This window comes from Mobula hypostoma, unplaced genomic scaffold (genome assembly GCF_963921235.1).
Source record: "Mobula hypostoma unplaced genomic scaffold, sMobHyp1.1 scaffold_116, whole genome shotgun sequence".
Taxonomy (NCBI): domain Eukaryota; kingdom Metazoa; phylum Chordata; class Chondrichthyes; order Myliobatiformes; family Myliobatidae; genus Mobula; species Mobula hypostoma.
In genome coordinates this window covers 219,880-233,286 of record NW_026948192.1, presented here as the reverse complement: position 1 = coordinate 233,286, position 13,407 = coordinate 219,880, and the positions used below count along the sequence as shown (strand labels likewise).

General features: G+C 46.5%; 1 protein-coding gene across 1 annotated transcript in view; it reads left to right on the top strand.

The window, feature by feature from the left end:
- The first annotated feature begins 2,905 nt into the window (after nucleotides 1-2,905).
- The window catches only part of LOC134341750 (NACHT, LRR and PYD domains-containing protein 3-like), a 49,071-nt gene continuing 38,569 nt past the window's right edge, over nucleotides 2,906-13,407 (top strand). The window contains exons 1-3 of the mRNA XM_063039660.1: nucleotides 2,906-3,254; nucleotides 5,100-5,215; nucleotides 7,337-7,433. Coding sequence (XP_062895730.1) covers nucleotides 7,424-7,433 — 10 coding nt within the window. The 5' untranslated portion in view covers nucleotides 2,906-3,254; nucleotides 5,100-5,215; nucleotides 7,337-7,423. The remainder of the gene's footprint in view (nucleotides 3,255-5,099; nucleotides 5,216-7,336; nucleotides 7,434-13,407) is intronic.

The following is a 13,407-nucleotide window of genomic DNA, read 5'->3' as shown; positions in this document are numbered from 1 at the left end:
TACATTGAAGTCCCAAAGACTCAAGTGTGATACTTGATCTCCCATTAGGGACTGAGACAGGACACACGTAACAGAAGTCTGTGTAGGGAAACTCTTCGCATCTGGTGGTCACAATGTCATCAGATTCAAAGGAAGTGTGGACAACGATAGCTCTGCTCCGTGGTATTGAGGCCATGGTACAGATAAAAGAGAAAAAAAAAAGAAGCATTACAGGTGTAGGCAGGTAGGAAAAAAAATGAGGTACTTACGGAGTCGAGGAAATTCAAGATAACATTGGGGAACGAAACCCGGAAGGCTGTAGGGTGGCACAAGGTTGTCCTAGCAGACGAGGTGAGGCATTATACTGATACTTTAAAAACAAGAGGATTGCAGGGGGCACAATGGATAGTCTGGATTATCAGAGTGGCAATGTACGCATGGAACCAAAAAAGTTAGAGGAATTCTTAAGTGGATGTTTGCTTCTGTGTTCACTCAGGAAAATAATCTACAGAAGTGAGGCAAAGGAGACGTGAGGCCATGGATGTTATACAGATTACGGATGAGTAAGTAAAATTAGGCAACTTTGAGTGTATAAATCACCAGTGACTGGGAAGTTCAGTCCAGGACGTAACCGAAGGAGGGAGGAGAAGGTGGCGGCGCGACTCAGCACGTGCAGCTCTCCAGTGAAATTATATCGTATTTGTGAAGTAGAATGCCGTGCACAATTCTGATATGATGGAGACAGCCGTGAGAGCACGGAGGAACATCTGGAGTAACTTCTGAAATGCCTGGTTCGCTGCCGCTGCTACTGTGTGATCGAGAATCTCCGGAGGGAATGCCCCAAAATCCCCGGGTTTGCCTGCTTCTGGCGACCGGGGATGGGGTCGAAGCGTTCAGCGGTGATGGTGCTCGGTACTCGGTGTCGAAGGGCTGGTCAGAGCTCGAAGTTTTCGGACGACTCAGAGTTGGACTGTGGTCGGGCATGGCAGGAAGAGTTTTCTTCCTTCTCCTGTCTGCGTGAGATGTGGGACTTTTGAGAGACTTTGAACTTTTTTTATATTGTGCACACGGCCTGTTCTTCATCAAGTTATGGTATTGCTTGCACTGTTGTAACTATATGTTATAATTATGTGTTTTATGTCAGTTTTTCAGTCTTGGTCTGTCCTGTGTTTCTGTGATATCACACCGGAGGAATATTGTATCGTTTCTTAATGCATGCATTACTAAATGATAATAAAAGAGGACTGTGTTTCCTAAAAAAGGCTCCAGAATTAAACCAGGAAATTATAGGCCAGTGCGCCTGACATCACTCATGTGAAGACATTGAAAGGACCAGATATAGGAGTATTTAAATAAACAGGACCGAGGAGGGATATCCAACATGACTTTGTGTGTTCTAGAAAATCTTACTGAGTTTTTCGAAGAAGTTACAAGGAATGTTAACAGAAAAACTGATGGAAACAAGGCACTGGATATTTTCTACTTGGACTTTGGCAAGGCATTTGACAAGGTCCCGCATAGGATGTTGACTAATGAATTTCATTCTCTTGGCATTCAAGGTGAGGTAGTAAATGGGAGTAGACATTCGCATAGAGGAGGAAGGCAAATAGTGGTAGCAGACTGTTGCCTCTCTGACTGGTGACCTGTGACTGGTGGAATGCCGCAGGGATCGGTGCTGATATCCGTTGTTGTTTGTCATGGATATCAATGATCTCGATGATAATTAGATTAACCGGATCAGCAAATTTGCGGATGACACCAAGGTTTGGGATGTATTTGACAGGGAGGAAGACTATCAGAGCTTGCAGCGGGATCTGCATCAGGTGGGAAAATGGGCTGATAACGGCAGGTGGAATTTAATGCAGGCCTGCGAGCTGTTGCACTTCAGTAGCATCAACCAGGTTAGGTCTGACACAGTGAAAGGTAAGGAACTGAGGAGTACGGTAGAACAAAGGCATCTGGGAATACAGGTCCACAATTCATTGAAAGTGGCGGCACAACTAGATAAGATAGTAAAGAAATCTTTGGCACATTGGCCTTCATAAATTAAAGTATTCAGTACAGCAGATTGCATGATCTAAGACGGTTATGAGGCCTAATTTGGAGTATTGTTTGCAGTTTACGTCACCTACCTTCAGGAAAGATGTAATAAGGTTGACAGCGTACAACGAAACTTTACAAGGATGTTGCCGTGATTGGTGTACCCGAGGAAAGCTTGAATAGGTTACGACTTTGTTCTTTGGAACGCAGAAGATTTGAGGGAGATTTGATGGAGGTCTACAAAATCATGACAGGTATAGATAAGGTAGATGGGGTAGAGGGATGGTGATCGTGAGAATTAGGTCAGGGGATAGAGGGGGGTGAGGCTCCTATTTTAATCACCGCACACCTCCCCCCTCCACCCGTGCTCATTTCAATCAGTGCGTCATGCCCTCCCTGTCTGCCATTTCAACGTGTGCGACAATTTTCAGTGAGAGCATCGCTCTCTCCCTCAATAAAACTTCTAGCCATTTGGAATAAATGACTTTTAAGAGAAATAAAGTCAACAGGTACTTCCGCCGGGGTGTGGATCAACATCCCCTGCTTGCGAAATTAAACCAGCTGTTAACCGTGGGCGAGGGGGTTTTGTTGTGACAGTAGTTGTCCGGATGGAAATGCAATAATTTCTCCCAGTTTTTTTTTCGGTTGAGTGGGAATATATAGTCGAACTTGTTTGGTTTAGTTTCAGCAGAAGACAGCTCCCTAACTTGAACAGGGGAAGGACGCTTGAGCTGAAACTATACCTACGCCGGACAGTCCCGTTTACAGAGGGGTGGAGCTTAGGCCCTCCCAGAACCTGGGCTGGATCAAATCGGCAGCCTGGGACTCGCTGTGTTATAACAGAGAAACTCCGCCCCACTGGTTGCGATTAAAGAAAAAGGAGAGATCTACACGGAAATCCGGGCAGAAAGGTGAACGCAGCCTGTTTGTTTTCATCTTTAGGTTGCTACATTGATTCCACTCCCGCCTCCTCCCGCTGTCAGACCCGTCCCGGGCCGGTGAGAGTTAGTGTGACCCGGACTGCAGCAGTCACGCTCTACCCCGGCTCACCCGGCCCCGTCCATCTGTAATGAGTGACGGACACATCACAGCCGAGTGGCCTCGGGAGCGGCAGCTCAGACTCAACTCTCCGTACAGGGTGAGCACACCGGTGCAGGAACGTTGTCGGTCACTCGGGAAGTCAGACTGTGATTTCCCGGGACAACACTGAACGCCATCCGGTTACAATATCAGAGGTAAGAGTTGTGTATGATTCTGTACAAGTATTCAGCGTTTACAGCGAAACTCGGCTTTAGTCGGGTTCGGAAATGAATTTAGTGGGAGAAGGGATCCTGACATGTTCATGTTAACGAATCAATTATTGACCAAATCGATTAAGAGAAACGAGGTTTTTGCCATCAATCTGAAATACTCTACAGGGTGGTTTCTACTAAGTGCCAGCAGAAGGTATCTTTCACCCTGGTAGTGACATATGAAATATCCCACGGGGCTGTGACCCGTCACCGATCTCTCTCAAACAAGAGAAAATCAGCAGATGCTGGAAATACGAGCAATACACAGAACATGCTAGAAGAACACTGCAGGCCAGGCAGCATCTATGGAAAAGAGAGCAGTCGACCTTTCGAGACGCCAGCTAATGTATTTTATATCACCTCACTGGTTCTGTTTCTCTAACCTGTAGCAGAAAGGGTTAAACTTTCTTCACATTGGAATGGCAGTGTTTTGCCGAACCGGTTTGGATTTGATTTCAGCGGAACGGCCGCTCCCTGTTCTGAGGAATGTGCACGGACAGGACAGGCAGCTGCTTGCACTCTGACCCCGAGCACCGAGTCTACAGAATAACAAGCCGCACCTTCCAAATCAGTCAATCATTTGCTCGCTTCCCCTTTCCATTCCAGTCCTGATGAAGGGACTTGGTCCGTAACGTTGACTGTTCACACCCATCCATAGGGCTGCCTGACTTGCTGAGTTCCTCCAGTGTTATGTGTGTTGCCATGGTTACGAGAGATCCGTGTGGGGCGGTGGGCGGGGTTATTTGTAGGAAACGATACACCGTATCCGCACTCTCAGAATATTCTTCGGAAATTAAAGTGAGAATAATTCAGCTTCTGGTATGCATTTCGGATCTTTATTTCCAAGCAACCAGTTGTCTGTGCATTGGATCAGCGATCACGGGGATTTTTTTTTAAGCCTCTTCCGGCTGTGGTACCTTCTGTGTTCCAAATGTTGCCTGGTTGCATGATTTACATTTCCACAGGTTAGTTAAAGATTACTATCAGCTCTAGAACAATGGCCTCCTGTTTAAAGCAAGGGTGCGGGAGCTGTACAGCAAACACCTGTTCCGTTTTCAGAGTTTCTTATTCAGACGAACACAATTGTTGTTCCTGTGTCGATTGTGAGCAATTTGAACTCTTCTCGGCAATCGCCAGTGGAAGCAAAGTCTTTGATTCTGTTGAAGGCCGAGATTCTTGATGAACAGCTGGTTTGAAGTATTACAGGGATGGACACGGGGAATGCGTAATGAACTTTTGGATCAGTTCAGCAATGATCTCGGTATCTGCAGCAGCAGTTTCGAAGGACCGTGTGGTCCAATTGTTCGTGTTGGTCCATTGACCAGAAACGTTCTGACAATTTAATTAATGTAAGCTGGTATAATGACTACATGCGAAGGGAGATAGGATTTTGTTTATGTATTTGAACTGAAAGCAAACATTAATTACTTACGTCCAGCTTTGTGCGTTATTTACGTGCCCCAGCTGCGTTAGAGGGTCGGATTTATGAGTAACTCGGAGTGCTGGACGGCTCGGTATCGGACCGAGAGACACGCTCCCAGTTCCCTGTTAATCCCGCTGCGGAATCCCTGGGGCTCTCGTGCACGAGCTCACCGCCCCGCCCCGCCCGCCCACCGCCTGACACGCGCGCGCTCGCGGAGCTCGTTACTCTAGCGCTCCCGGGCTCACACTGAGACCATTTGGGAAACCTTGTGTGCTCGTCATATGCCAGACAACTGTTTGCAGGTGATGTGCGGGTTATTTAGCTTCCATTGGTGCCGGAAAATGTCAATTTATGTCTCATCTCAGACTGAACTGGCCGTGCAGGTTAAGCACACTGGTCAAGATCCATTGGCACTCATCTAGGAAGTCCGACTGTGGTTACCCGGCACCGTACCGAATACCATCCGGTTACAGCATCAGTTGTAAGTGGTGTCTCTTATACCAGGTTATAGTTTCATCGCTTTCCCTGCAGGAGAAAGGGTTAAAGCGATTTTGCTTATTCCCTAATGAAAGTGAATTGTCGGATAAATTGGATTAAATTTCAGCAGAAAGGTCACTTCTGTGTGAGGAATGTGCGCGGACACACAGATCCGAGTCTCACAGAACCGCAACCCACGCATCCCTAATCAATCAATCATCTGGCCCTTCCCTCTTCCTTTCCAGTACTGATGAAGTGTTTCGGCTGGATACGTCGACTCTTTATTTCCCTCCACAGATGCTGCCAGGCCTACTGAGCTCTTCTCACAATTGCCCATGTCTTCATTCCACAGAACCATAGAAACTACAGCACAGAAACAGACCTTTTGGCCCTTCTTGGCTGTGCCGAACCATTTTCTGCCTAGCCCCACTGACCTGCACACGGACCATATCCCTCCATACACCTCCCATCCATGTATCTGTCCAATTTATTCTTAAATGTTAAAAAAGAACCCGCATTTACCACCTCGTCTGGCAGCTCATTCCATACTCCCACCACTCTGTGTGAAGAAACTACCCCCCCCCATGTTCCCTTTAAACTTTTCCCCCCTCACCCTTAACCCATGTCCTCTGTTTTTTTTTTCTCCCCTTGCCTCAGTGGAAAAAGCCTGCTTGCATTCACTCTATCTATACCCATCATAATTTTATATACCTCTATCAAATCTCCTCTCATTCTTCTATGCTCCAGGGAATAAAGTCCTAACCTATTCAACCTTTCTCTGTAACTGAGTTTCTCAAGTCCTGGCAACATCCCTGTAAACCTTCTCTGCACTCTTTCAACCTTATTTATATCCTTCCTGTAATTTGGTGACCAAAACTGAACACAATACTCCAGATTTGGCCTCACCAGTACCTTATACAACCTCATCATAACATTCCAGCTCTTATACTTAGTACTTTGATTAATAAAGGCCAATGTACCAAAAGCTCTCTTTACGACCCTATCTACCTGTGACACCACTTTTAGGGAATTTTGTATCTGTATTCCCAGATCCCTCTGTTCCACGGCACTCCTCAGTGCCTTGCCATTAACCGTATATACTTACCCTCGAGTATATCGTCGTGCAGGCCTCTGCAGAGAAAAGAGCTTTTTTTAAAGCAAAATGTCCCAACACTGCGCTTCATTCAGTCCTCACTAGCAAATGGTAAACAATAATTTATATTTACCTACCTTGGCCACATCAAGTACTTTTCTACGAATTACACTGTCAGAACCTGTGAACGCGACATTATGAAGAGGTGGAAATTCAAAGCTATTTTCCCATGGATGTTGTACATTGGACTTCAGCAAAGCCTTTGACAAGGTGTCACATGGCAGCTCGGTCTCGATGATTAGGTCCCATGCTGTCCGTAGAGAGTAAGTTGGATGTATTCAAAATTAGTTTCAATGTAGCAAGAAAACAGTGGTGGTTGAAGGTTCCTTCTCGCAATGGAGGCGAGTAATTAATGGTGTACCTGGAGGCTACAAGTTGAGCCCTTTGATATTCGTTATTGTATAGCAATGATTTGGATGCGATTGCACGAGGCTTACTTGACTGGTAAGTTCGCAGAATGCACAAAATTAGTCGTTGCTGTTCACAGAGAAGATTATCATAGCATATAAGGGATCTAATGGACAGGAGGTGGCAAAGAGTTAGCAAAACCAATCCGAGCAGCAACGGATTCATGCAGATGTTGGGATTATGTGGAGGAAACAGCCTGAGGAAGTGGACGAGGCAGGCACGGTCGCATAATTAAACAAAAACAAATGTGAAGTTGGATTGAAAAGGCCAGAAGGGAAATGGGCCCATCACAGGAAATTGTGACCATCTCGGTGGGCGCTGTGGTTGGCATTGTTTTTTTGGGCTGAACGCTCTGAATTTGGAGTCTATTGCTCTGTGACTCTTTTAGTAGATGCGCCAGGTATCACTGGTCAGACATACAGACGTAGTGTGGAAGTTGTTGTTAACAGGGAATGTTTGTTCCCAAAAGAAACTACTTCTCTGATACAGGGGATGGGAATACTGTAATATTTGCAGAGTGATCCTAATCTCTCTGACTAACTGTCTGCTTGTTGTGTAATTCAGGGCATCACCAGCAGGTGAAGCTTTCCAGCACCGGGACTAATGTGAAAACAAGACGACGACAATCAACCATCTTCAGTCACAACCAGAATGGACTCAGGTATGATCACAGGAATCTTTGAATTAAACTTTTGCCGTGTTTGTACATAGTAGTTCAGAGGAAAAAAAAACTGACACAGATTTTAACAGGGCATAGAACAGTTTCATCAAGCAGTGTCATCCATCCAACTGGTAAAGCGGCCTTGAGTAATTAATCAACCAAACAGTTCCAGCGCAGGGACCTGTCACGGGTAATGGTCGAATCACTCCGCTCAACATGCAAAACTTCACCTGAGTGAAAGCACCAGGGACTCCTGAATCAGGTGGTTGTGAGTGAAACACAGACGGGAATGCAACAGCGGTCTTGTAGTTTATGTAAATATTTATGGTCCCGGTCCATTTCACCTCCACACAGGCCCTGATGTGTAAGACATCGCCAGCTTTCATTTGTGAAACTCCACGCCAGATGATAGGAACATTTCAGGGATTTAAGATTTTGTGTGATAACACAGCATTTCAGGGTTTGGAAGGAAAGCTATCAATTCCCCCTGTTTTTTCTTGGCTGTTGCGCAAAGGAGAAGAGGGTTGTTTGCGAAATCTGTTTTCTGTAGCAGAGCGGAGAAAATTGCTAGTGTTGGAAATGGCTGAGGGTCAGGAGGCAGCTCATTGTAAATACATTTCTGGTCTACGTCAGAGTTTTAAAACCCCAATGAATGGCCCGGCTGTGGAGAAATGGTGAACATGAGTTTCTAAATATTGCCCTCTTGAGAAGATCTTCTACCTGAATTTAAATTCCCAGGATCTCTGCTGGGATACCCGGTATAACCAATGGCCAAATGTCTCTGTCACCAGTAGGCATTGTTATTCTGCTTAAATCTGTCATTTCAGGTGGAATATAAATATGTAACAAGCTGGAAACGGGTCCTCCTGCCCAACTAATTCATGCTGATGTAACGTTTGAGCTTGCTCCATTTTCCTGCAGCCTTTATATCCCAAATTTACCTTGTAAACAGCTTCTGTACAGTTTTTTTTCCTGCCCACATGCTCTCAACTTTGTAATTTTATTTGTGTTCGCAGACACCTCTGGATGCACGTAATTTATACCCATCACTCACCACGTGAAAAATGCCCCTTTGGTCACTTTTAAATCTCTGCGCTGAAGTCTTCGACACCCCTACCCTGCAGAAAAGACTGTGACTATCTACCCTATCTATTGCCCCGGATTATCTTATGTTCATATACGTGCGTAAGGCCACCCTTCAAGCTCTTGAGCTTCAGGACAAACTGTCCTAGCCGAACCATAAACACAAAAAAAACAACACCTTACTCCAGTACCGTAGTGGTCATGTTCCACGGCACACTTTCCAGCGAAATCACCTCCATCCAAAAGATTAGCAACTGAAACTGCACTCAAAGCTCTCTAAGCGTGAATTTGCCAATGCCTTGTAAAGTTTTTTACATGACGATCATCATGCGGGGGATAAGATGGGAACCAGGAGACTGGACAACACAGATCTCAAGGTAATGGTTGGTCTGTGACCCAGGAGACAGGACAGTGTGTCTCATGGTAATGGTCAGCCTGTGACCTAGGGGACCGGAAAGTGCGTCTCGATGTAATGGTCAGTCTGTGTTGCTGAGGACCGGACAGTGTGTGTCGCAAGGTAATGTTCAGTTGTGACCCAGGGGACTGGACAGTGTGTGTCTCAAGGTTATGGTCAGTCTTTGACCCAGGGGATTGAGAGTGTGTGTCTTAAGGTAACGTTCAGTCTGTGACCCAGGGGACTGGTCAGTGTGTGTCTCAAGGTAATGATCAGTCCGTGACCCACGGGACAAAACAGTGTGTGTTTCAAGGTAATGGTCAGACGGTGACCCAGGGAATCGGACAGTGTGTGTCTCAAGGTAATCATCTGTCCGTGACCTGGGGAGCAGAGAGTGAGTTTCTCAATGTCTGTGAGTCAATCTGTGATCCAGAGGACCGGACACATTTTGTCTCAAGGTAATGGTCAGTGTGTCATGCAGGGGACCGGACAGGGTGTGTCTCAAAGTAATGTTCAGTCTTTGACCCGAGGGACCAGAGAGTTTTTGTCTCAAGTTATTCGTAAGTGTGTGACCCAGGGGAGTGGACAGTGGGTGTCTCAAGGTAATGGTCAGACTGTGACTCAAGTGACCGAACAGTGCAAGTCTCAAAATAATGGTCAGTCTGTGAAGCAGGGAACCGGACAGTGTGTGTTTCAAAGTAATCATCAGTCTGTGATCCAGGGAGCGGACAGGTTGTGCTTCAAGGTAATGCACATTCTGTGACCCAGGGGACAAAACAGTGTGTGGCTCAAGTTAATTATCAGTCTGTGACCCAGAGTTTGGACAGTATGCTTCCCAAGGTAATGGTCAGTGTGTGAACCATGGGACTGGACAGTGTGTGTCTCAGGGTAATGATCAGTCCGTAACACGGGACAAAACAGTGTGTGTCTCAAAGTAATGGTCATTCTGTGACACAGTGGACCGGATAGTGTGTGCTTCAATGTAATGTTCATTCAGTGAACCAGACGATTAGACAGTGTGTGTCTCAAGGCAAGGTTCAGTTTGTGACCCAGGGGATCAGACAGTTTGTGTCTCAAGGTAATTCTCAGTCTGTGCCCCAGGGGAACTGAACTGTGTGTGTCTCAAGGAAATAGTCAGTCTGTGACCCTGCAGACTGGAGAGTTTGTGTCTCAAGTTAATAGTCAGCCTGTACCCCAGGGGGGAAAAAAGAGTGTGTGTCTCAAGATAATGGTTAGTCTGTGACCCAGGTAACTGGACACTGTGTAACTCAAGGTGATGGTTAGTCTGTGACACAGGGAGCCCGACAGTCTGTGTCTCAAGGTAATCAACCTTCCGTGACCCAGCGAGCGGGCAGTGGGTTTCTCAAGGTAATGGTCACTCTGTGACCCGGGGACAGGACAATGTGTGCCTGAAGGTAATGGTCAGTCTGTTTACCAGTGGACAGGACAGTGTGTGTCTCAAGATAGTTGTCAGTCTGTGACCAGAGGACCGGACAGGGTGTGTCTCAAGGTAATGGTCAGTCTTTGACCCAAGGGATCGGAGAGTGTGGGTCTAGAGTTATTCATAAGTGTGTGACCCAGAGGACAAAACAGTGTCTGTCTCAAGGTAATGGTCAGTCTGTGCCTCAGTTGACCGGACAGTGTGTATCTCAAGGTATACTTTATACTTTATTGCCGCCAACAATTGATACTAGAACGTACAATCACCACCGCGATAATTGATTCTGCGCTTCCCGCTCCCACGATTACAAATCGATAGTAAATATTAAAAATTGAAATTATAAATCATAAATATAAAATAGAAAAATGGAAAGTAAGGTAGTGCAAAAAAAAAACCGAGAGGTATGTCCGGATATTTGGAGGGTACGGCCCAGATCCGGGTCGGGATCTGTTCAGAAGTCTTATCACAGCAGGAAAGAAGCAGTTGGTCAGTTTGTGATGCAGAGGACCGGACAGTGTCTGTTTCAAGGTAATGAGCAGTCTGTGACCCAGGGAGCGGACAGGCTGTGCCTCGATGTAATAGTCAGTCTGTGAGCCAGTGGAACGGACAGTGCGTGTCTCAAGATGGTTGTTAGTCTGTGACCCAGAGGACCGCACTCTGTGCGTCTCAAGGTAATGGTCAGTGTGTCGCCCACGGTACCGGACAGGGTGTGACTCAAGGAAATGATCAGTCTGAGAACCAGGGGACCGGATGATATGTGTCTCAAGGTAATGGTCAGTCTTTGACGCAAGGGGCCGGACTGTGTGTGTCTCAAGCTATTCGTAACTCTGTGACCCAAGGGAGCAGACATTGTGTTTCTCAAGGTCACGGTCAGTTTGTGACGCAGGGGACAGGACAGTGTGTTTCTCAAGGTAATGGTCATTTTTAAAAATGGGGACCGGAGAGCGGATGTCTCAGTGTGATGGGGACAGAGCAGTGTGCATCTCAGTGTAATGCTCAGTCTGTGACCCAGGGGACAAAACAGTGTCGGTCTCAAGGTAATGGTTAGTCTGTGATCCAGGTGACCGGACAGCATGTGTCTCAAAGTCTGGGGAGTGGTCTTTTGCTGCATGGCCAGCAGAGCCATCGACACAGATCTGGTAAACATCCTATCAATCGAACGGTTCCTGATGGTCTATCTAAGGTTCACAGCAATCAGGAGACATCCAAGAAAGATCTTGTCACATCCAGGAAATAATTCCATTGGAGCTAAACCAGTCTTGGAGCAGCTGTACAGGCACTTGGACGGCCTGAACGAAGCAGCCCTGCAGGAGACTGCGGCAAAAAAAAAAAAAAAATGGAACAGAGTGGATGTGGAAAACCCATCCGCCTGATTCTCCACACAGGAATGGTGCTGCAGAAGCCTCTGAAGCATTGTAAACAGAACACTCCAGAGCCTTGGGCAGCAGTCTGGGCTCAGTTACAGCGAGTTCCAGACAACTCTTCACATTGCAGCCAATGAGCACCCAATTTACGCCAGGGTACACAGCCGGGAAGACTGTATTCAGTATGTCACACCCAACACTCTTCCACACGGTCGAGCATCTGAAAGCGGGGATTTCAAAACCTTTGACTTTTCCAGCTACCCCTACAAAAGACTCCGAGCAATACAGTCAATGGTGACCAAGTTCTGGAGGTGCTGGAGCCAACTCACTGGTCCTAATTTGTATGTCAGGAGTAAGTGGCGTACTGCACAGAAAAATGTCACTGTTGGGCATATCGTCTGGTTAAGCGACCAAAATGCACTGAGAAGACATTTCAAGCTTGGCAGAGTCGTCAATATTAATCCAGACAACAAAAGCATCGTGAGGGTCGTCAAGATCAGGATCTTCCCAAGCTACAGTGTTTCTGTGACAAAAGCTCTGAAAGTAACAAGAAGGCGTCCAATCACTGATGGGGAAAAAAAGACAGGATCCAAGCCACTATCCTTCACGGGGACGTCAGGCGGCTGGTTGTCTTACTATCTGCTGAGGAACAGATGAAAAGTCAAGTCAACAATAAATCGTAAGAACACTGAACTGGGATCACCAAGTTTGCCTTTGATGCTGTCGATGTCCCCAGTGTTTACATGGGAAGATCGAGCGGGAGGTGTCAAGTGAAACTGGAGTTTCAAGAAAGTATTGGGACTTAGAGCAAAAGAAAATAAAATGAAAAGTAATAGCAAGAATCCACTGATAGACCGGATGGAACCCACTGCTGAGTGTTGCTTCTGCCCGGGACACTGGGGGAACACTGGGGGACACTGCAGCATCACAGCGGTAGTCCGGGAACAGCGTTTGGATCTGTGGTAAAATACGGAACTTTAAAGTAGTTGAGAGACTGTTTCATGGAAAAGTGCACTGCTGTCACTGCGTATTGGGTTAGCGCTAGCTTCACGTCACGGGGATCATCGCACGCAGGCGCTCCTGGGAAATGGTGCGAGGTTTAAGAAGATCTCGGGAACCTTCGGGAAGGGTCGCCCGGTTTGAAAACATAACGATCTATTAGGGAGAAGAGATTATGCAGGTCGGAATCAGTCTACAAAGTCCGGAGAGGTAGCCAGTTTTTTTCAGCTAATAACTTGACTAATGTCTAATGACTAGTGTCTAATGTCTAATGTCTAATGACTAATGGCCAATGACTAATGGTTGATGGAACTAATGGAAATATCAAACTGCTGCACTTGCGAAAAAAAAGGAGGAAAAAGGAAAAGTTGTTTGGTCATTGAGTGGAATCCAGTTAAAAGACCTTCGGGTAGACGCATTCAATCTCTTTCAAGTTGAGAAGCAGCACATGATCAAAGAAGAAAAAGAAATCCGACTTGACAGTGACCCAGTGGACCGGACAGGGTGTGTCTCAAGGTAATGGTCAGTCTGTGACCCAGGAGACCTTACAGAGTGTGTTTCAACGCAATGGTTAGTCTGTGACCGAGGGGACCGGACAGTGTGTGCTCAAGGTAGTGTTCACTGTGTGACACAGGGGACAGGACAGTGTGTGTCTCAAGGAAACTGTCAGTCTGTAAGCCAGGGGACCGGATA